The sequence below is a fragment of the Bos indicus x Bos taurus genome, chromosome 27, assembly GCF_003369695.1.
Source record: "Bos indicus x Bos taurus breed Angus x Brahman F1 hybrid chromosome 27, Bos_hybrid_MaternalHap_v2.0, whole genome shotgun sequence".
In the NCBI taxonomy this organism is placed as follows: Eukaryota; Metazoa; Chordata; class Mammalia; order Artiodactyla; family Bovidae; genus Bos; species Bos indicus x Bos taurus.
The window spans coordinates 36,034,650-36,057,895 of NC_040102.1; the positions used below are offsets into that span (position 1 = coordinate 36,034,650).

At 58.5% G+C, this 23,246-nt stretch overlaps 1 protein-coding gene across 13 annotated transcripts in view; it reads right to left on the bottom strand.

The window, feature by feature from the left end:
- Positions 1-605: 605 nt before the first annotated feature.
- ANK1 (ankyrin 1) overlaps positions 606-23,246 on the bottom strand; it is a 241,341-nt gene continuing 218,700 nt past the window's right edge. For 5 of the 13 annotated variants that reach the window (XM_027530140.1, XM_027530137.1, XM_027530136.1 and 2 more), the window contains 6 exons: positions 19,524-20,082; positions 16,277-16,514; positions 11,103-11,186; positions 10,047-10,187; positions 9,671-9,804; positions 606-3,074 (listed from right to left, as the gene is read on the bottom strand). In XM_027530140.1, coding sequence (XP_027385941.1) covers positions 9,706-9,804; positions 10,047-10,187; positions 11,103-11,186; positions 16,277-16,514; positions 19,524-20,082 — 1,121 coding nt within the window. In that variant the 3' untranslated portion in view covers positions 606-3,074; positions 9,671-9,705. Of the gene's footprint in view, positions 3,075-9,670; positions 9,805-10,046; positions 10,188-11,102; positions 11,187-12,162; positions 12,664-16,276; positions 16,515-19,523; positions 20,083-23,246 lie in introns of those variants that run through there. The other 8 variants (XM_027530145.1, XM_027530144.1, XM_027530139.1 and 5 more) reach the window with 7 other exon arrangements.

A 23,246-nucleotide genomic window follows, 5' to 3' on the forward strand; every position in this document is an offset into this window, starting at 1 on the left:
CCCTGAAATGTATGCCTGCTGTGGGCTTACCCACCTACCTTGCTCTTTGTGGTTCCCTCTGCCCCCTCCACGGAGAAGGCAATGGCACCCCACTCCAGTACTCTTGCCTGGAAAATTCCATGGATGGAGGAGCCTGGTGGGCTGCAGTCCATGGGGTCACTAAGAGTTGGACACGACTGAGCGACTTCACTTTCACTTTTCACTTGCATGCATTGGAGAAGGAAATGGCAACCCACTCCAGTGTTCTTGCCTGGAGAATCCCAGGGACAGGGGAGCCTGCTGGGCTGCCGTCTATGGGGTCGTGCAGAGTCGGACATGACTGAAGCGACTTAGCAACAGCAGCAGCAGCTGCCCCCTCCAAACATCTTGGATTTGCCCCCATCACATGGTCCTTATGGGGTGGGACAGCAATGTGCTCTACCATCTGGGGGGTGAGGGGCCTGGTCAGAATGGGTGGTCCTGATTAAGGGGCTGCCCATGTTCCCAGAAGGTGGGCAGGTGGGGTGAAAGCCTTCCTGCAGACTGATCACCCCCAGGCTCCTCCAGCCCCGCTCCCCCCCACCCCCAACTCCCTAAAGATGAGCCGGAAGGAGAGAGGGCGCCTGTGCCATGAATCGATTTCTTTATTAATTTTGACATTTGTTCAGCTGGTGTAGGGAGAATGGTCTATACATCAGAGAAGGATGGGTAGGGGGGAAATTTCCTCCAGAGAACAGAGCCGTGTGGGAGAGTCAAGAAAAGAATCATTTTCATAACAATTTAAAAAAAATCAAGGTAATTTCAAAACTTCTAAAAAGCGTCTAAGGTGCAGACTGCAGCATTCTCTAGGCATCGTGTGGTGACCCCAAACCCCTCCCCTACAAGCTCCTACTAGCAGCGACGCGGCATGCCGCCGAGGGCCGGGGCCGGCGGGCCAAGCAGCCAAGCCAGACAGAGCGAGGGGCCAAAGCGCAGCCGGGGCCGGGGCTCTACGGGGGCTACCGGGTCGGGGCGCCGGGGCAAGGCGGGGCCGATGGCGGCGGGAGGCGGCCCTGCACCTGTCTTCCTTGGCCTTCAGCGAGTCCAGCCGGCCGGGGGCGCTGGAGGGGTGGGGGGCGCCGGGGCCGGGCGACGGATCAGGCTGGCGGCGGCGAGGATGCTCTGCGCGCCGCCCCGCGCGCTGGGGGGGCTCCCTCTCCCCGCGCGCCCCTTGGAGGCCGGGCCGACCCCGACCCCGCCTGGACCCACGGGAACACGTGTGCTCTGGGGCCGGCCGGGGCCGGGGGCGCTGGGGGGTGGGGGTCGCGCTCTGCCGTCGAGGGAGCTTCTGTGCTACTTGGAAGGTTCGGATGTGTTCGGAGGACACCTCGGCAGAGCGGCGGGGAGGACGGGGGCCGGACATCCACACACAGTGTGGCCCTTGGGCGGGCGAGAAGAGCCTGCAGTCTCTCTCCGGGCCTGGAGGGCGCCGCGGGGCGGGCGCGTTGTGCTGATTCGGGCCTCCCTCTGCCGGGGGTCGGGGTGGGGGGCTCTGGTGTAACTTTAAGGCTCTTCCCTGATGGCACCGAGGCGAGGAACTTCGTCTCCTTCCTGCCCTGACGGCGGGGGCGCCCTGGGCCAGGAGGGTCTCCTTCCTGGCTGGGGCCTCCAGGTGGTCAGCCATCTGTCCCCCTGTGCTCCGCCCGCGCCCCCTGCTCTGCCTCTCCAGGAGGCGGGGGGCGGGGGGCGGGGGGCGGGGGGCGGGGGCGGGGGCACCTTGACTGCCCAGCCCAGGCCACCCCCCCCCCCCGCCCCATCCCACAGGCTGCCTGGACTTACAGCACCAAGTTCGCTCCGGGAGACCTCAGGTGGCCTAAAAACTGGGCAGGTCCGTATTCGCTAGCCCTATGCCCTTCCTTCCTCTTTTACTGAAAGACAGGCTGTGGAGTTCCTTCTCCCGCAGCCTGGAGAAGTCCTCAGGAGCTGAGCTGTTTGTGAGTGCTCTGTACATACTGCTAAAGTGTTTCTATTGGTTTGCATAGTATTTATTGTTTTCATATACACAAGGCTTGATTACTGTACAGTTTACACTTTGAACACAGACTAGGATATAAGTGCTTGAAGGTATAGAAAACCTCTTCTCTATTGAACATGCTGGTGCAATCCTGGGACAGCCATCGGCCCTCCCCCAGCTGAGAGCAAAGACCCTTCGGGACGGGGCGCTGGCTCCCTTGGAGCCCTGCAGCTAAGCCTGGGGGGTCCTCGCCTCAGATTCTTAAGTCCCTGACACAAGGAACCCCCGAATGCATTCTGAAGGTAATGATTTTCCATTGGAAGATGATTAATACTGGCGAGGAGAGAGAGAGAGAGAGAGACAACATAAAAAAAATTCCAGTTTATCCACAGGAGAGTCTATACAGCCTCGGACATCACAGTAAAATCTGTGTGTATACTGAGCAGAGGGGAGAGGTGTACATGTGCGGGCGTGTGTGTGTTTCCTGATGCCATGTAGCACATTCTGGAAGGTTCTGGAAGGTTCGGTCCACGGGCAAGGATGGTCACACATGGAGCATGGAGGTGTGTGGGTGCGGAAGGCTGGCAGATGAGGGCAAGGGATTAATGGTGTGGAACTGATTTCATGTCTAGTTTTCTTTTTTTTCCCTTTTCAGGAAGCTCATTTTTTCCCCCCCTTTCCAGGAAGCTCACATGGATTTCCTACAGAATGAGGTTGGGGGAAAAAAAAAAAAGTACCCTGTAACAAGCCAAAATTGAAATGATTTAAAAAATATCTCATCCCAGCCACAAAAGAGCCCTTGTGTTGCTGTTGCCTTGGCGCTCTCCTGCGCGCGTTTTGCGTCCCTCTCTCTCTCTGCACACCCCCTCTGGCTGCTTCCGTCCACATTCCCCACAGAGATCCACCGTGGCTAGAGGCAGGATTGAAGACTGTAGGTCATGCGTCTACAGTCATTCATGCGAATAGGTGACTAAAGGAAGTCCCTTACAGAGGTCATGCCGTCAGCCTCCAGGGACGCGTGCGCGGGGCCTCCGGGCCAGCTCTCCTCCTGGGTGCGTGGCAGAGTATGTGAAGTTCAAGGGTTGGGTGTCGAGGTGTGATCCTGGGGGACACACAGAGAGAAGGAGTCACTTAGAAGAGGTGCAACCCCAGCAAAAAAAAAAAAAAAAACCACCATCCTGAGCTTTTGCACTGGTGGCCCCCAGGCAGGAGTGAATCAGAAAAAGCGGCCTCCCCAAGCAAGGCAGGAGCTGAAAGGTGCTGAACCCCGCAAGGACCTTCCTGAAAGTCCCGACAGGCCGACTCCCGGACCCAGAGGCTGCCACTAGCTCCATGCCCTCGGATGAGTTCCCTGGATGGCATGGTCACCTGGGGAGAGGCCCCCCGTGTACCCAGCCCCCAGGAGAGGGGCCAGGCTAGGTGGCACCGCCCCAGCTCGTTCAGTTCAGTCCAGCCAACAGGCACAGGTGTCTCCTGTGTGCCAGCCTGCACGGAGTGGGCATGGCCTTGGGAGCTCATGGCCTCAAGGGACCTCAGTGCCACTTCGGTTCTGTCCATGACTCTTACTATCAGCAGCCTCTGGCTCCTCTCCCCGTGTCTTGTAGATGGACAGCCTCGACTGGAGCCAAGAGGTCTTTGAAAACCAGAGGCTTTCTCCCCAGGAGACGAGGTGTATCAGGCTGGAAGACGGCAGCTGTGCCAGCCGAGTGAAGTTGAACTCTGCAGCCTACAAGTCACAGCCACATGGCATGCCTGCCACCCCATGGGGCCACGTCTTCCAGCCTGGGGGGGGTGGGTAAAACTCCAAGTTTGCAAGATCGGCCACCTGGGGTTCTATCTGTAGGAATTTAACATGAAGAAGAGCTGACAGCCTCCTAAGCGGGGCCAGAAGTGATACAGAAAGGCAGAAACTCATCTGAGGCACAGCTGTCTCCAGGCAGGGAGCTCGTCGTGGGTCCTACAGGAGCCAGGGTTGGGGAGGAGGCTGGAGGTGACCAAGGGGAACTCAGCCCCGAGTGGCTCCCCAGGGATGGAGAGCAGGCTTAAGCTCCTTGCCAGACCGAAAAGCCAGGCCTGCTGCTGCTATGGTGTGAGCAAGCTGTCGCCCTGGAAGGGACCCCTCCACCACGGCCCGTGTCCCTGTTAGTGAAGCCACCTCCTCGGAGTCCAAAACCCCATGCCCACTGCTGCCTGCTTTTGACCTCGGCTCCTCCATCAAGGACGCCATCCACCCTCCTCTCGGCTGAAGTTCGTCCCCTTGCCCTCCAGCCCTCTCCTCCAGGAAGCCCTCCCGAAAGCTCTAGCTCCCCTTCTCTCTCCCGTCTCGTGTCACTGCCTGGCATGTAACGAACAGTCAGGTTAAGAGCATGAACTCTGAAGCCAGGCTGCCTGCACTCAGCTCCTGTCTCTGCCAGTTTCCTGCTGCGTGGTCTCAGTCAAGTTACTTATGCTGTCGGGGACTCGGTTTCCCTTGCTGTAAAATGAGGCCACGAGGAGGATGCAGCTCGTTTGACTCTTGTGATGCTGGACAGCTAACCATCTAGGAAGCGCTCAGGACACTGAACGGTACTGGATGCCGCCATGGTCAGGATCCGGAAACGCTCCGTCCTGTCTGTCCTGTCTCTCGTCTGCTGACCTCCCTGGCTGGAGTATCAACACTCTGAGGGCAGTAGCCAGCCTTTACTCTTCCTGTGTGGGGCACTTCCCAGGTGGTGCCAGTGGTAAAGAACCCGCCTCCCAATGCAGGAGATGTAAGAGACTTGGGTTCGATCCCTGGGTCAGGGAGACCCCCTGGAGGAGGGCATGGCAACCCACTCCAGTGTTCATGCCTGGAGAATCCCATGGACAGAGGAGCCTGGCAGGCTACAGTCCGTGGGGTTGCAAAGAGTCGGACACGACTGAGGCGACTGAGTGTGCACGTACATACCCTTCCCGTGGGCTCCAGAGTGCCTACCCTAGTGCTGTGCCCGTAAGAGCCCTTACAGAGTCCTGAGCCTGGGGAAGACAAGCTGGGATCTTCCTCCCGCTCTTCGGCCCTGACACAGAGCAGAGGAGAAGGTTCAACGCGGAGAGGGATGATTCTGGGGTAATCGCTCTTCCTGTCTCTGGGTGAGCTCAGCTCCAGGAGGCATTGGGACCAGCCGGCAGCGGCAGGGGTGGCCAGGGAGTGTGGACCTCCGGTCGCCACTGCCCTGGGTGCCCCTCCAGAAAGGTCTCCCCCAAAACGCTAAGACAACAGCCTCCTGTAGCTCCCAGTGGCTGGGCAGGTCAGGCTTTCCCTCATGTCATTTCTCTCTGTATGCCACTGGCCCCCACCCCTGCCAGCGTCTGGGGGTATCTCCTCTCTCCTGCAGCCCCAGGCTCCACACCTGCGGAGGCTGGGGGTGAGAGTGGACTGTCACTTAAAAGAGGAAAGTAAGCAAAATATGACCTCAGCCCTCCTTGTCTCCTCCTACGGAGACTGTGCTGTGCTAAGATGCTTTAATCGTGTCCGACTCTTTGCGACCCCATGGACTATAGCCCGCCAGGCTCCTCTGTCCATGGGATTCTCCAGGCAAGAATACCGGAGTGGGTGGCCATTCCTTTATCCAGGGGATCTTCCCAACCCAGTGATCGAACCCGAGTCTCTTAGGTCTCCTGCACCAGCAGGTGGGTTCTTTATAGGTTAACTTTCACTTATTAAAATACCCTGGGCTTCCCTGGTGGCTCAGACAGTAAAGAATCTGCCTGCAATACAGGAGCCCTGGGTTCGATCCCATGGTCGAGAAGATCCCCTAGAGAAGGAAATGGCAACCCACTCTAGTATTCTTGCCTGGGAAATCCCATGGACAGAGGGGCGTGGTGCAAGGTAGCAAAGAGTCAGACACAACTGAAGCGGCTAACTGTTACTTATTTACTATTAAAATACTCTCTTTCCTCAGAGCTAACACAAGGCTTTGCAACCACAGTGTCTGAATGGAAAGTGTCTCTTGAAAAAGGAAACAAAAAAAGCAACAGCTATCCCATGCGTGGCACTGCCCAGCACCCGGCTGGGCACCTCTAACCTAGAGGGCGCAGGCTGCCTGCTCCCTGCTGTGCCCTGGCAGCGCTGACACCCTGATTCTTGGACCTAGAGCAAAACCCAGCAGCTGCTTCTGCCTGCTGCACACTGACCAGGCTTGACTCGCAGCAATCATCTAGATGCTTCAATGTGACTAGAAGGCTCCCTCCTCCACCTGCCAGAACTCATGCGAAATCCTTCCCAGGGCAGGCGGGATAGGTGCAGACTTGAAGTGGGCACCGGGGTTTGGGGTGTTCTGCCCTCTGAGCTGTTCCCCTGCTTTGAACCAACTGTCACCATCTCATCTCAGCTCATTTTTAGGCATCAAGTCTACAACTGTGCCACAGGACCTCTAGGCAATTTGGGAAGAAAAACCAGAATGGGTCCTACTAACCCACTCTTCAGTCTGCGTCAAAATCCCTGGAGCTTGCCCCAGTCCTGAGCTCTAGGACCGGCTCAGTAGTGCTGGGCAGGGCCGGGAGTCTGCACTGTCACCAGGCGCCCGGATGAGGGCGACACAGGGGTGTGGGTGGCACTTTGAGAATCAGTGGACTGGGACTGGACAATTTAGAAAACCCTTTCCCGATCGTAAACCCACAGGTCACCATAACCACCCTACAAGGGAAGATGCTGGGGCACCTGAGGCTTGGAGAGGTCAGCTGACCTGCCTGGGTCACACTGCACATAAGACCTGCAGTTGGTTGAGTGCCAGGATACACCCTGTATTCTCCTTACTCCTCACAGTTGCCCTCATGGTTACCATGGTTATTTTTAAGCCTAGAAGGAAATGGCAACCCACTCCAGTATTCTTGCCTGGGAAATCCCATGGACAGAGAAGCCTGCTGGGCTATATAGTCCATGGGGTTGTAAAGAGTCGGACGCAACTTAGTGGCTAAACAACAACAGCACCGGAGTGACACGCATTCAGAGGGAGTAATTTCATCCTCCCCGTGGGAGACGGAAGCTTGAGGAGCAGGAAGAGCCAGACCTGGACCCTGGATCCCTGCCCAGCTTCCACTCTCTCTCAGTCAGTTCTCATTGTCTGCAGGGGGCATGTTCTCTCAAGTCGCCAGGACCCCTGAATTAGCCAGGCCTGGACCACTGCTCCCCAGCAAAGTGCTGCTCAGGGTTCCTGCCAGCCTCTGGTCACGACATGTTTTTCAACCTATGAACACACAAGCCTGTGTATTTCTGATCAAAGACAACATATTTAATGTACCACTGACCCTTGAACAATATGGGTTTGAACTGCATGGACCCACTTGTACATTGGCTTTCTTTTTCAATAAATATAGTACTTGCATTTTCATTTCACAAGATCTTTAAATGAACAAGTTCATATTGGATTACAGATCACAGCACGTAGAGTTGAAAGAACCAGGGTTTGAGCCCAGGATTCTATCCAGACTGTTCCAGCTTCCTGCCCTGGGGGTGAGTCATTCATCAAAGCCTTTGTTTTTTCAGGCAGACAGAGCAGTGCTGAGATTTTCAACTGCCTGGAGGGTCAGTGCCCTCTAAGTCCCAAGTTGTTCAAGGGTCAACTGGATATTGTTGCATTATTAATACTGAACTCTTGTCCTGCAGAGCTTTAACTCATGACTGAATGAAGCTCATCTAACACACAGATTTCCTCCACTCGGCCCATCACAGCCCTGCTGCTCTTAGCGACACTAGACAGGCAGGACCGTTTATAACAGTGAAATCACCCACCAACAGCACAAAGATGAAAAAAAAATTTAAAAAGGTGACACAAAATAGACACCAAAAGGATACTGGATCTGAGTGTGATCTGAAAGAGGGACAGAGAGACGGTCACCTTGTTTGACCTCCGCTGGGAACAGGCCCGCAGGGGACTCAGTGCTTCACCCCCCTGCACATCCCTGAAAGGCCCTGGGAGGGAAGCGCTGGGCATGCTGGGTTTCGGGGTTACAATGAACTGTAGCTAGTAGGCAACTGTGCAAGTTAGCAATTATTTGGAATCCGTGAACCCCGGGGGCCTGTGCAAGCTTGCAAGTGGCAGGTAGCAAAGCATGAAGGACTTAGAGCCCTCACCCCCTTCCCCATCTTGTCTGCAGTCTGTCTTGCTCAGGGGGTAGAGCATTGCAGGCTGTCCCCTGGGTTCTTGGGACCAGACAGGAGCCTCCTCCACGCTGGCCCCGGCACTGCACACTTTCCTGGCCTCTTCCTGGCAGAAGCCTCAGCCCTTGGCAGTAGCCTGGCCGCTCCGCACCCCGCCACCCACGCCCGATGGTCTTGGACCTGCATCTCCTGTGTGTGTGTGTGTGTGTGTGTGTGTGTGTGTGTGTGTGTGTGTGGCGGGGTTCAGCCACTTTGCAGATCTACAGAAAAAAATTTCCAAAATGTCTAGGTTCCGTCCTTCCCCTCGCCTGCGGTCTGGGCCACCTGTCTCCTGTTCAGGAACATCAGCAGAACCCGAGCCAAACGTTGCTGCCCTACGCAAAATAAGGCCCAGAGTGTCCTCTGCCTTCCGCTCTGCTTTCTCAAAGTATTTGGACCTCTAGATTATTTCTAGGACTGACCACAGCTGATGCTCTAAACCAGCAGCCCGCTGGGACCCTGGCAGTGTAGGGGTTAACGCGGTGACCTCCTTAAGCTGCTGAGAAGTCAGGTCTAATTTTATCCTATGACTGGATGGGCCAGACTCCCCGCCCCTGCTCCCCAAGTGCTGAGGGAAGCCCAGAGTCAGCACTTCTGGGGGCTCGGGAGACAGCAGCCCTGCGTTTTTTTTTTTGCCGAGTGCAGAAAGCGAGCCTGCTGGCCGCGGGCCCAGAGCCAGGCCCTGGGGGTGTAAGTGACAACAACCCTGTGCGCGCGGGCGCCGGGGCCACGTGCTTCCTGCTTCCGGCCGACTCCCACCCCGACGCGCCCGGTACTGAGCTGACCCGAGCTGGGCACAGCGAAGGGCCTCGGGGCAGCTCAGTACAGGACCCGTCAGGGAGGACGCAGGTCCAAGCTGGCCTTGAAGCCCCCGGCCCAGCACTGCTCAGCCCACTGGAGAGCCTTCGCCTGGTCCTCACGGCCTCCTTTCCTCCCGCACTTCACATCACGCCCAGGCACCGCCCGCCCCCAGCCTCTGTCACCCCTACAGCCTCCTGTTGTTAACTTTGCCTCTTCCTAGAAAGCCAGGGAGTCACATACTTCAGGAAACACCAAGGAGGATGGAAGCCTTGGATTCCAGGTTCAAGGCACAGCTGGGTTCCAGGCCTCGCCCTGATCTTCCTGGGCACGTGCACGAAACCTCACAGCTAGCGGACCCCACTGCGCCCTCCGAGGCCCTGCCCCCCGCCCATCCCAGGCTCCCTTGATGGGCTGGGCTTCCAGGATAACAATCCTACGGAGATGCCCCTAGTGCTCCTCACTCAGGGAAGCTCGTGTCCTGTGTCTGTTTTTGCACTCCCGAGGAACCGGTCAGCAGAGGCTGTGACAGTTCTCTCAAAGAGGAAACGGCTCAGAGGGCACCGTTAGTAAGCGGGAGTCTGAGCTTGGAGACCACAGCGATGCCTGGTCCTCCCACTTCATGCTGGGAGAGGCGGGAGTTGTCCGAAGGATAGGGATGCGAAATGAGCGGCTGTGGCAGAGGTTGGGGGTGGGGGCGGCGGGATACCGGGCCATGCAGACAAGACTAATGTCCGTGTTACCTCCAAAGAGGCCATTCCACAAGAGGGGCTGGAGATCACTGCTTCCCCCTTTTGAGGCTGGCCCGCTTCACTATCTGAGCCCCCTTCCTGCCCTCTATCAGGTCCGGCTGCAGGCCACTTCCTCTCAGCTCCACCTGGAGACAGCAGTTCAGACAGAAGGCAGGACAGATCACACAGAGAGATGGCAGGAAGGCCAGAGAGGACAGGCACCCTACGGAGGCGGCGGGAGCGGGGCCACCAGCGCCAGGAGGCTCGAGGAGGAGCCGGCAGACAGGTGAGAGGAGAGCCCCAGGCGGGCTGGCGCAGGGGGCAGCGGAGGTCACGGGCCGAGCCCTCTGAAGGGTGAGGGCCTGGGAGGCCGCGGGCCCAGCAGTACCTTGGCGTGAGTCATAAAGGAATCAATGTCCGCCTCCATCTCACTAGGGTCCTCCAGGGGCCCCTTGGAAATCACCTCCTCAAGCTCCTGGGTGTCATCGGCTCCGGACGGGTCTATCTGGCGAACGACTTTGCGAACGATCTGGAAAAGTGAGAGGGAGGGTAGGAGGGGGCTTGGGGAAGCCGTCGAGGAAGAGCTTGAAAGGGGGCAGGTCCCAGAGGGTGGTGCAGTGGGTGCGGGCTATGGCCCCAGGTGCCCTTCCCTGTGGTCAAGGTCAGGGGCGGCCTCTGATCCCCATGGTTGGATGGGGAGCCCGCACTGGGCAGTCTCAGAAGGCCTGGAATTTGTGGGGGTCTCAGTGGGGCTCAGGGACAAGTGGGTCTGACGCTGTGACTTCCATCTCTAGCCCATGGGGTCCATTCTGCCTGCAGGTGTGTGACGGACGTTTACACTGTCTTCCCTGCACAACGGTGAGCCCGTGACGGGGAGGGCGTGTCTGTCCCTTCGACTGTCTGTTCCCTAGTCACACATCTGAACATGCCAATGACTGTCTGCTCTGCACTGACCGTGTGCAAGGAGTGGGAAGGTGAGAACATGCACAAGCGTGAAGCTTCTCATGTGAAAGGAAAGACCGGGCCCTGCTCCAAGCGAGCGTGTGCACTGGAGCCACACCGCTCAGCCTCAGCCAGCACAGCCCTTGTCCGGCAGAATCACGGCTCCTGGTGTAAACTTGCGGCCAACCCCATGCGTTCTCACATCCTCTTTATCTCAGGAAGCCCCATGGGGACCCCCACACTGCTGTGACACAGCTGTTTTCAGGGCCAGGCGTCACAGGACTAGGTTTGGGCTGTATCCACAGGGCCCCGTCCTTCTGGAACACAGCCGCCCCAGCTGAGCTCAGGCTGTATCAGGCAAAGTAAGGACCGCCACGTCTGGAACTGCAGCAGGTACCCGAACCGTCCCATCTGAGCCGGGCTTACCCTGCTGTTAGGGTAGTAAGAAGCTGAGGGTGAGCTCAAAGCCCTCTGCCCAGCTCAGGGGGGACTCTGCACCCACCTTCTTGGTGATGACGTTGCCCTGCTCATCTGTGAAATGCTCCTCTGTCACCTGCTCCCCTGGAATATTCTGAAGCTCATTCCCCTGGAATCAGAGGAAGGTAGAAAACTCGAGATGGATAAGGGGGGATGAGATGGAAAGAAAGGGGAAGTGAAAGTCGCTCTGTCGCATCCAAGTCTTTGCGGCCCCGTAGACTATTCAGTCCATGGAGTTCTCCAGGCCATACTGGAGTGGGTAACCGTTCCCTTCTCCAGGGGATCTTCCTAACCCAGGGATCGAACCTGGGTCTCCCGCATTGCGGGCAGAGTCTTTACCAGCTGAGCCACACAAGAGAAGCCCAAGAATGCTGGAGTGGGTAGCCTATCCCTTCTCCAGCAGATCTTCCCGACCCAGGAATTGAACATGGGTCTCCCGCATTGTAGGCGGATTCTTTACCCACTGAGCCATCAGGGAAGCCCAATAAGGAAATAAGTTAGCAGTAGCAGCAGCAGCCAGAGTCTGATGAGACCCCACCCTGGCAGGAAACCGCAACTCAGCAAGAAGTGAGTTGGACTGACTTCCAGTGGCTGCTCCAAGTTGAGGCCGGGGGTGGGGGGGCGGGCACCCCTGGGGACCCTGGGCCTGAGGTCGGGAGGGGAGCCCAGGCTCACGGGAGCGCTGAGTGACGGATCCCTGCCATCATGCCCCGGAATGGGGAAAACAGGGGCGGCGATGATGCAGGTTGACGGAGGAGCTCCCGGGAGAGGGAGGGAGAGCCTGGCGTCTACTCCTACGGCACTTTAAGGGGAAGAACACCCCAGCCACAGACGCTCACACCCCGAGGTGGGGTCTTTCTGCCTCCCTGAGCTGGTTGTGGACAGAAGCAGAAGGAGGGCCAGCCTCCTGAGTCCCAGAGCGGATCCTTCTCAGCCATCGTGAGGGACGAGAGGTGGGGAGGGCGGGAAAGTGCCGCCCAGCTCCGGCCTGCACATCCCCAGCGCCTCCCAGCCAGGCCGCCCGACCTCTCTTCCTGCGGGGCAACCGGACTGGTGCTCCCCGCGCCCCCCCTACCCCAGGTTACCTTCAGGAGGACCCGGCGCCGGACCACCCTGGTGGAGATGGTCTCCTCATCGTCACTCAGCCCCTCACTCTCCCCCAGCTCCTTGTCCAGCTCCTGGTGGACGTGCTTGAGCATGAAGCCCAGGGAGCCCCGGACGATGTGCGCCACGTTCTGGCAGCTGACCAGGAAGAAGCCCAGCAGCACCAGGGTGACCAGGAGCTGGGTGACGAAGGTCCACATCCTTGACTGCTCACCAGCCCAGGCCTCCAGGGCCTGCGGAGCCAGGGCGGTGGGGCCAGCCGCTCATTCTCCCCGGGGACTCCGGAGGCCCCCCAGGACCCGCTCCATTCTCCCCGGTGCACGGGAGGCTGCAGGGCCCCCACAGTGGAACTGCCGCGCAAGTGCCTGCCCGGCTGAGCGCCCGCCTCTGCCCCCGGCCTGGCTGACGTCAGGCCCCAGTAATTCTAGCTCCTGAGCCAGCTGCCCCGGGCTGTCCAGCAGGGCCAGAGGGAAGCCGGCAGGTGTGTGCGTCCCGGGCACCGGACGTGCGTGTTAAAGGGCGTTTTGAACAACGCTGCCCCCACCCCCACCACCGAGAGCCCGCCCCTGTGCCAGCCAGAGGCAGCTTTAGCTGTGCCCAGGAAAAGGGTCCCGTTTAGGACTCGGGAAAAAAATCAGACGTCTGCAGAACGCGGTTCCTGGTGTGTGTCCTAGGCGGCTACCACCAGGACCACGGGGATGTCCACTGGCTTGCTCGTGGGGTGGAGCCAGCTAACACCCTGGAGGGTGCAGGGTTTGTTTCAAAAATAGCACCCCCCCAGGGTGAGTGGTCAGCCCCAGGAGCGCAGGCGTCCAGCACTGGTGGCGGGGGCCTTGGGAGCCCATGTGATTTCATGAGCCCCGCGGCCCTCGGTGGCCCCCCTGCCCTGCCTTAGGCAGCACAGCCATCCTAAATGCAAGTGAGTCCCAGTGTGTCTATTTAGGGCCTCTCCTTCATGGCTCTTCCCCAGGCGGGGCTGGCAGCGCCAGGGCCAGGAACCAGGCGCCTGCAACTCGCCTCTGCAGGCCTGGCTCCGCAAGGCAGCCCAGCAGCTGAGGCTCGAAGGAGTCCCGTTTCCAGGACAGGGCTGCTCCTCTCTGGGCAGCAGCGGGCATGGCAGGAAGAACCAGAATCAGGACTGGCACCCTGACCCTGCGGAGGTCTCGCAGGGTGGCTGGAGGCCTAGCGGGGTGGCTAGGAGTTGCGGGGGGGCGCTCCTCTGGGCCTCGGTTTCTACAGCCGTCAAGACGAGGGGTGGGTTGTGAGCCCACCCACCGCTAGGGACTGTGACGGCCCTCACCCCACGCAGCCCACTGCCCAGGCGGGGCTCTGCATGCCCTTTCACACATCAACTCGGTTACATTAACACCGTCGTGTCTCTGGTGTCCCCACATCACGCAAGGGCAGTGGAGGCACAGAGAGGTTAATGACTTGTCTCATCGCAACACAGGAGTGCCAGGGATGCAGACACAGCACATGTAGGGGGCCCCGGAGCCCTGGGTCCAAGCCTGGGCCAGGAGCCCAAGGTCAGATGCTGCCTACCGGGCCGAAGAGAGGGGCTGGCTGCCTTCCAGGCTAAGGTCCCTAGTTACAGTAACCAACACCCCCCAGCCCCCACTGAGCTTTGAGGCTCACTGAAATACCAGGCAACAGGTGCTCTGCACGCTGTCACCTTAAACAGGCCTCTCAATCATTCCCCGGGGCCCCAGGAGACCGTGAGGAGACAGTTCGCCCACCCTCCCATCCACCCTAGATGGGGACCTGGGACCGGGAGGGCTGGGACTCTCCCTACCCTGACACCGGGTCTCCTGGGGCTCAGTTTCCTTATCTGTAAACGAGGCAGCTGGGCATAATGACCCTGGAGGGTTTGCTTCTCCAGGATCCTGCCTTCTCTCCAGTCCTCCCCCTCCCCACAAAGCCGAGCCCAGACAGGCTCCTATGCGGTGTCGTCCCCAGGACTCGCAGTGCACAGACCTGGGTCTGGGGGGCACAGACCCAGGGTGGGGGGGTGGGCCTGGTGCTTTGGGACAAGTGTGCACAACCAGGAGTGGCAGAAATGGGTGCAGTCTGACCACCAAGAATGCCAGGGTGGCCTGGGGTTAAAAACGGGTGCAGCATCCCGGCCATCGGAGGCATGTCCTTGTCAGGGACGGCTTCTAAATAAAACCCTGTTTAATTCCTGGCACCTCTTGGCAGCCGGCAGCCCAGGCCATGGTGGAGCCCACCCGGTCCTGGGGTCCTCAGAGGTACCTGCAAGGCTCGGGCTGGGACAGGGGCGAGGGGAGAAGCTGGCAGTGAAGGGGAGGGCGGAAGAGGACACGTGCGCGTGGAAGACGAGGGACCAGGGAGATGCAGAGCACACGCTACACATGTGCTAAAAGTATCGATACATGTTACAGAGCGGTGACTCCCGCTTCATACAAACACAAACTAAAACGATGTCAAGCGCTTCCCTGGTGGCTCTGTGGATAAGAACGCAGTTGCCAGTGCAGGGGGCACGGGCTTGATCCCTGCTTCGGGAGGATTCCACGTGCCGCGGAGCAACTAAACCCAGGGCACCACAAAGACTGGGCCCGAGTTCCAGGGCCCGTGAGCGGCAACGACTGAAGCCCACACGCCTGGAGCCCGTGCTGAGCAACAAGAGACGCCACTGCAAGGAAGAGCGGCCCCCGCTCATCGCAGCCAGAGAAAAGTCCGTGCCAGCGAAGACCCAGCGCAGCCAGAAGTAAACAAATAAATACAATTATTTAAAAAAAATTATGTCAAGATCATAACGGGCTTCCCAAGTGGCACTAGTGGTAAAGAACCCGCCTGCCAATGCAGGAGACGTGAGAGAGGAGGGATGGATCCCTGGGCTGGGAAGATCCCCCGAAGGAGGGAACGGCAACCCACTCCGGTATTCTTGGGCTTCCCTGGTGGCTCAGACGGTAAAGAATCCACCTGCAATGCAGGAGACCTGGGCTCGATCCCTGGGTTGGGAAGATCCCCTGGAGGAGGGCATGGCAAATCACTCCAGTATTCTTGCCTGGAGAATCCCATGGACACAGGAGCCTGGTAGGCTACAGTCCATGGGATTGAAAAGAGTCAGATATTACTGCAGCGACTGAGCATGCATGCAAGATCATAAGACATCTGGGATTAGTTTCAAGATAACGTCAGGGGGAAGTGTGTGCTGGAAGGTGATAGGCTATCCTACCCGGTTTTGTATCTATTTGTAATTTTTCACAATGCAAAAAGGTTTCAAAAAACACATTGAAACAGATGTCCAAGGAAATGGGGAGTCAAGACAAAATGGAATAAATAAAGTAAGTAGCGGGGACTGAAGGGAGGGTGGAGGCCACAGCCTGTGCAGGGGTCGCCCCCGCCCTCCACTGCCGTCCCAGCCTGTCCCCACAGGGGTCTACCCGCATGGGCACAGAGACCCCAGGGAACCCTGGCGACAATCCTTTCTCTACCCCATTTACACAAGGGGACCCAGGGGCCTGGAGGAGAGTAGCTGGTTATTGGCCCCAAAGACTGGGTAAGACCCAAATCAGCCAGCGGCCGGGCCTCTGGGTTCTAAGCCCTTCTTCCTAAAACATGACAGAAAAAGAAAACAAAACCAGCCCTCCAAAGACCCTGATGCTGGGAAAGATAGAAGGCAAGAGGAGAAGGGGGCGACAGAGGATGAGATGGTTGGATGGCATCACCGACTCAATGGACATGAGCTTGAGCAAGCTCTGAGGGAGATAGTGAAGGACAGGGAAGCCTGGCGTGCTGCAGTGCATGGGGTCACAAAGAGTTAGACACGATTGAGAGACTGAACAACAACTACAGAGCCCCCCTCTTATCCTGTGACCACCTTAGGCATATGAAGGGCGGCCGGCGGTGGGGAGCGGGAAAGGGGCACCATAGGTGTGCCTGGGAGTCTCTGGACCCCCATCAAGGAGAGCCCCTCCCTGCCCTCAGAGGGGTCACGGAGGCCGACAGATGGGCAGACAGAAAGAGAAGCCACCGCCCCAGGCTTTAAAGAGAAACCACTCACAGCGGGGGTCTGAGCGAGTAAGTGGATGCCGGGGACCCTGGTCCTCCCTGCCCGAGGGTGCCCACCTTTACCTGGAGGGAGATGGTGCTGCCAGCCTCCTGCGTCCACTCTTGGGGGCTGGGCGGTCTCTGCTCCCTGCCGACCTCAGACTGCTCAGCCGCAGGCCCGGGGCCCTCCTCGAGCTCTGGTGAGCCACCGACTGTTCTCTGGAATAAGTGTGGGCCCAGCGGGGCCTCCTCCAGCCGGGAGCCATGTGCAGCCTCTTGCAGGTAGGAGACGATAGAGCCTTCCGCATCCCAGTCGTGCACCCTGGCCCCCGGGAAGAGACCGAGGACACCCGTCACCCCCAGCTTCCTCTCTCGGGGGTCCTCCCTGTCTGGAGCCTGCCCTGCCCTCTGGAGGCTGGGAGGGCGTGAACCAGCACACAGCATCGGCCCCGTCCAGAGACGCGGACACCGGTGCCGCTGGGCCTGTCCTCTGAGTGGACGGCTCTGCTTCTGTGGCCCCGTGATGGTCTGGTCATCAGGGGTCCCCACACCCGCCGTCCAGCCCCCCATGGTGCTCCCATCCCACAGTCCTCACGGCGGGGCTCAGCAGGTGGGATGACCCCCCCGCCCCTCAAAGCAGGCTCTTCCACAGCCTCGGGAACACAAGTGCGGGCTCCTCCCTCCCTCGCCAGCCGTTCCTTCCCAGTGTCCTCTGTGTCTCCTCCTAACTTTCCCGGCGTCTGACCCTGGAAGGGCCCAGGCTCAGTTCTCAGACCTCTCTCCCTGTCTATATCCACTTCCCAGGTGAGGTCATTCAACCTGTGGCTTTAAGCCCACCGGTAGGTCCCCAGCAGCTCGTCCCTGAGCTGCAGGCCTGTGTGTCCAACGGCCTCCTTGACACCTGCCTGGAGGTCTCTGATGGGCATCTCGCGGGCTCAAGTCCTCACCGAGGGCATCCTCCCCAGCTGTCTCCCCACCCTGCAGCAGACGGCACCCTGGGTCCTGCAGGTGTCAGCTCAAGGACACCTGTGTCCTCTGGGACACCCCCTCTTTCTCTCAATCACTATATCTTATTTGCCAGCAAATCCTTGGGATTCCACTTCCAAAAATACATCCTGAGCATGACTACCCCTGGCCAGCCATCTGGGTCCACGTCACTTTCCTGCACCTCATCTCCCTGCGTCTACCCCTGACCGCATCTGGCTGTGGCCCGATCACCTTGGATCTCTGCTCAGAACCCTCTGACGGTTCTCCATCCCACCCAAGAAGCACCACAGTCCTTCTAGGACCCCAAGGCCTGCCATGTCAGGCCCCACCACCTCCCTGATCATCCTGCTCCAGGTGCAGCCAGCTCCTCGCTGTCCCTGGAGTGCGGTGGGCATGCTCTGCTCTGAGGCCTTTGCACCAACAGGGCCTCTGAGGCACCTCTGCTCAGATGCTCACAGGGCTTGTCACCTGAATTCCTTTACGTCTTTCCTCCAAGTCACTCTCAGGTGCCCCTGGCCGCCTTCTCTGTAATTCCACCCTCCCCTTTTCCTGCTTTATTTTTTCTTTTCAGCACTTGGCACTAATGAGCATTTCTTTTTTAAAATTACTTTCCAATCCATTTACTTTATCTGTTTATTGTCAGTTTCCCCTCCCTAGAACACGGGCCCCCACCTCCAGGATCCAGTGCCCGATGATCTGAGATGGAGCTGATGTAATCAGAATAGAAATAAAGGGCTCAATAAATGCAATGCACTTGAATTATCCCCAAACCATCCCCCCCGCCACCCCCACTTCATGGAAAAACTGTCTTCCACGAAATCGGTCCTTGGCTACCAAAAAAGATTGGGGACCGCTGCACAAGAACACAAATGTCTCGTGGGTGGCGACAGTGTTTTGCTTAAGGCCACAACACTGGCTTGGAGGCATTTGTACAGGGGCCTGGCACACAGCTGGCCTCAATACTCACTGTCGGGTGAATGAATGAAATCCATCTGTCCCCACGGGAGGGCTGGCCCAGGTCACAGAGCCCGCCAGTCATGCTCTGAGGCTTGGCCGCCAGGCCCCTGGTCCCTGTCTAGGGACGCTGCTGTCACAGCGGTGCAGTGGCCAGCACACACGGGCATCCAGTCCATGCTTGTTAAGCCAAGGGTCACTACAGGTGCTTGGGAGGCCCAGTTTCACTGTGGATCCTCACCGCTCAGCCTGCCCAATTTTCCTCAAGAATCAAAGGGTTCATCTGCGGCACTGAATGAATCCCGGCTATCCTGTCTCCTAAACGGCTTTGTTTTCCATCCTGCTGGGGGATGGGGCCACACTGAGCGGCTCCTCCCTGGGGAGGCGCCATCTGCCGGGGCTTCTGGGAGGGGGACACGGGTGGGAAGGGGACAGGGGAGCAGGTTTCCCACGGTCAGGCTGGACCTGAGCTCCACGGGGGTGGCCACGGCCTCCCGGGAGCACAGGAACCGTGTACTTTGGGGAAACTGAGGAGCAAAGCAACAGGGAGGACAGGGCCTCGGCCACGCCCTTCCTGGGCCAGCCCCAGAGGCCACGGTGATACCTGTCACTCGTCTGTCTGTCTCGCTCTCGCCCCAAGACCCCTCTGCACTTAGCCCAAGCGCCAGGGTGCAGTGGGCTGTCCACCGCATGGACGTGGCCTGGACACTCTGTGTCCACCGAGGCGCACGAGGCCCTTCCACCTGCACTGCCAGCCTGGCCGGGTCCCAGGCCTTCTCATGGCGGGAAGCGTGGCCAGGAGCTACCCAGGAGAGGAACCATCTTCAACAGCTGAAGCTCTGTCCCGCCCAGATAAGCCCAATTGGCCTCACTCCTCCGGACAGGCGTAACTAGAAAGGGCAGCCTTATCAGTTCCGTCACATGCAGGCCCTGTGACTGCCCACCCGCTTGCCTGGGCCCTGGAGCTTCTAGGTTTCCAATTATGGTTTGCTTTCAACAATCGACACAGCAGTGACCAGGCCCAGGGCCCCCGGCTCTGCTGTACTGCCAGGGCCGTGGCTTGTCCCAGCCTGACAATCGCTCTCCCCATCCCAACACCCCCAGCCTCTCTCCTGGGGGCTGCACAGGAGTTGGAGGTGGGGCGGGGAAGGACTGGCCTTTGCAGACGCAGCTCCACTCTTTATCACAACACAGAGGCCTGCGTGCTGGCTGGGAGGTGCAGGGGCAAGCTGGCACCTTACTGAATTATTTCCTCCAGGGCGTTTGGCACACAAGGTTTGGGGGGCAGCAGCATATAAAAGTCCCCCTTACTCGCTGCTAGGCACAGGACCCCCCGGAAGCCCGGGATGGCAAAAGGCACCCCGCCCGGCAGCCCAGCCCTTGCCCTTACCTGTCCTGGCTCGAGTCCATCGCCCAACTCACGGTGGGGGTTTCTGAGACTCGGGCGTGTACCCTCTGCTGGCCTGAAACAAGAGACACTTCACGCTCTGAGTCCTGCCCTGCACCTGTTGAGTCCTCCTGCCTCTCATGACCTGGCAGCTTCTCTTCTGACCTCTGACCTTCCTCCTGGTCAAGCAAATCGATAAGGCCATTTGTGGCATCTGAATCCACCGTGTCGTCCTCCACGAGGTCCAGAGAGCCCAGCGTGGGGCCCTGGGGTCCCTCGGAGAGCGCCCCCTCCAGCTTCCACTCGTGCCCGGTGGCGTCCGAGTCCTCGGCCTTGCTGCACTCCAGAGAGGAGTCCTCAGCAGTGACCAGTGAGGGCGTGAGGCCCGCGGACCACACCTGCATGTCAGACATCTCCAGCAGGGCGTCATGCTCCGTGCCCGCCAAGGGGATGGCGTCTAGGACGGCCACCTCGTTCCAGTACTGGTCTGCGCGCAGCGGAGAGGGGAGCGCGTAGTGCAGGGAGGCGGGGGACAGCAGCTCGTCCTGCAGCGAGGAGTAACCTGGATGGGCAGACAGAGGAGACGTGCTCCAGCGGCGCCCTACGTCATGCGTGCGCACGTGCAGGGCCACACACTCGAGCGCACAGGCTTGGCCACGATCGGGCATGCACATTCCGGGGCGGGACTGCCCAAGCCTTGCGGCTGCTGCCCAGGCACGTGGGCAAGATGACAAGGCTCTGGGGCGCGGGGCGCGGGGCAAGCCGGGGGTGGGGGCTGGACGCCAAGAGAAGAGAATGGAACCCTTGCTCTTCCGAGTCCAGAGCAGGGATCAAGACGCCTTGATCCAAAGGCTTGCGCCCGAGCCTTCCGACAGCCGCGTGGAAGGAGGGGCTGCTCTCTTGTTGCGCCCTGGTCCCCTGGGCACAGCTCTGGGCGGGGGGTGCTCTGTTAGGGAGGCACCTCCAAGGGAGGGGGGCAACCCCAGAGCCACTGTGGGTGACTGTGCCCTTGCTGGGGGTAGGGGGTGGGGGTCTGGCGAGCACAAAGAGCATCCGCAGACCTCGGCGCGGTGGTTAAACGGGAAACCCCGAGGAGGTTTGGGATGGGGTCAGCCGTCTACAAGCAGCGGCGTATGGATTCCAGGAACTGGGAAGGGTCTAAAGTGGCACCGAGGTTGGGGGGGGGGGTGCTGGGCGGTACTCCAGGGTTAACAGCGGGAGGCCGGGTCAGAGGGCCCACGAGGTGCCAGGCACATCACCGCTCCCTCGCAAGTCTGCCTGGTCCAGCGGGGTCAGCCGTGAGCCCGTGGGCAGGGAGCCGGAGGGCCTGGGCCCCTGACATGCCGCCTGGTCTCACGCCTATTCCCTGGGGATATGCCAGGACCCCGACCCCGGACAGTTTCCTGACTGGGTCTGGTGTGGAGATGTCAGGATACTGTGGGGGCGCAGGCATGAGTGTGAGATCGGTGTGTGTGTTAGGAGCCTAAGCCCCTTCTAACTGCGGTGAGGGAGGGGATCGCTGCCCTTGCTTTGGAGCCGGTGCTGATCCACAGGCAGGGGAAGGGCTAGAAGCCAAAATTCTCCACTGGGTCCAGGTAGTCTGGGGCCCCGGGAGTACGCCTGCGCCCACAACCTCTGAAGATCCAGCAGAGCCCAAAGGGACCTGCGGCGTGGGTGGGGCTGCCCTGCAGGGCCTCCAGGGGCCCTTCCAGCAGCCCAGAGAAGCCCCTAACACAGTGTCCACACTCTCCATCCCACCACTCGGACGTCACTCGGCCCCCTCTGCTGCATCCAGGCTTTCAGCCCCTCTCCTGGCCAGACCGGCCCACCTCACGCCCAGCTGGGCCTCAGCTCCTGCCCTCCAGCTGCTAGACTTCTGACAGAGCTCAGCTGTCCTCATTCACTCACTTCTCCCACCAAAAAATACTGAGGTCTGCTTCCATGGCAGGCCCCATACATGCTAAAGGGTTGGGGACTATAAACACACAGGCGTGCGCACACACACACACACACACACACAGGGGCAGGTTCTCTTCGTCCTCTTTCTTTCACGACGTTTTCCCAATGACTCCAGCTCACCTGGATCCTCCATCTCTGAACCTACCCCACGATCTCCCCAGCTGGTTCCCCGGACTGTCCACTCCAAGGACAAGAAGCCTGTCCCCGTGCGGAGCCTTCAGAATCAGGAGGGACACGGGAACCAGGATGGATGACCTGGCCCGTAAGTCGTGTAACGGCGACAGCTAATGAAGACAGGTGTGCAAGGTTGCAGGCAAGTGAGCTATGTGCTTGACTCTCCTAATCTTCCATGGGAGCTTTCCTCCCGCCTGATCTACAAGACTCCTACACGTCTACATGGTTTTGCATCCCCAAATTAGGAGAAGGAGGAAGAAACCATGGTGTCTGGGGGTGGTGTGGGCTGGCGGGAGGGCTGTGCAGTGACAGGGACCTAGGGAGCCCCCCAGCTCTGGCCAAACTGGGAAGAACAAAGCAGAGGGTAGGGGACACGTGTGCCTCGGAGCCCCCCACAATAGTGACACCAAGTCTTATGTGTGAGATTATGACCGAACTGGAAAACCAGGGCCACAGCCTTCCAACCCTCCACAGAAACCTCTGCAGGTAGAGATGAGCAGGCCGTTTAAGAATCACATAATTAGTTTTCTTCTTGTTATTATTCTTGAAAGCATTATTCCATTATTACCATTACTAATTGAGTTCTCTCTCATGAAAATATATCCAACATGTTATTTTTATTTGTCACATTACTCCTACCTTATAGATGAGGAAACTAGAGATTTAGCAACTTGCTTAAGGGACACAGAGTGGTTCTAGAGTTTGCCAATACAATATTTTAAAGATAGCTTCATGGAGGTACAGTTGGCATATGATAAATGCAGATTATATATATATATATATATATATATAAAATTTGTTTGGCTGTGCTGGGTCTTCGTTGCTCTGCAGGCTTTTCTCTAGTTGCGGCGATGGGGACCACTCTCTAGTCACCGTGCGAGGACTTCTCATTGTGGTGGCTTCTCTTGCTGTGGAGCACAGGCTTCAGGGTGTGCAGGCTTCAGCAGCTGAGGCACGTGGGCTCAGGAACTGCGGCTCCCAGGCTGTAGAGCAAAGGCTCAGTAGTTATGGCACACGGGCGCAGCTGCTCCGTGGCATGTGGAATCTTCCTGGACCAGAGATTGAACCTGTGTCCCCTAGGTTGGCAGACAGACTCTTTATCACTCCATAAGCCATGGAGGAAGCCCTAAATGCATGCATTTAAAGTAGATGATCTGATAATTTCGGACACAGGGAAACACCCATGAAACAAACCATCAGCACAGTGAGGAGGGGGCCATTCATCATCCCTGAAAGATTTCCTCAGGCTTCTTTGCAGTCCTTCCTTCCACCACCCTGCCCCCAGGTAACCACTGATCTGCTTTCTGTCACTCGACATTAGTTGCATTTGCCAGAATTTTATCTAAATGGAGCTATACAGTGTGGAATCTTTGTGTCTGGGTTGGTTTTTTTTTTTTTTTTTTTAACTCAGCTTAATTTCATCCATGTTTTTTAACTCAGCTTAATTTCATCCATGTTGTTGCATGTATTGACAATTCATCCATTGTTTTTGCTGAATGGCTAGGTCACACTGTTGGGATATCTTTAACTTTTAAAGAAACAACCAAAGTTTTTTCCCAAGTGGCCCATTTACATGCCCACCAGCGGTGCATG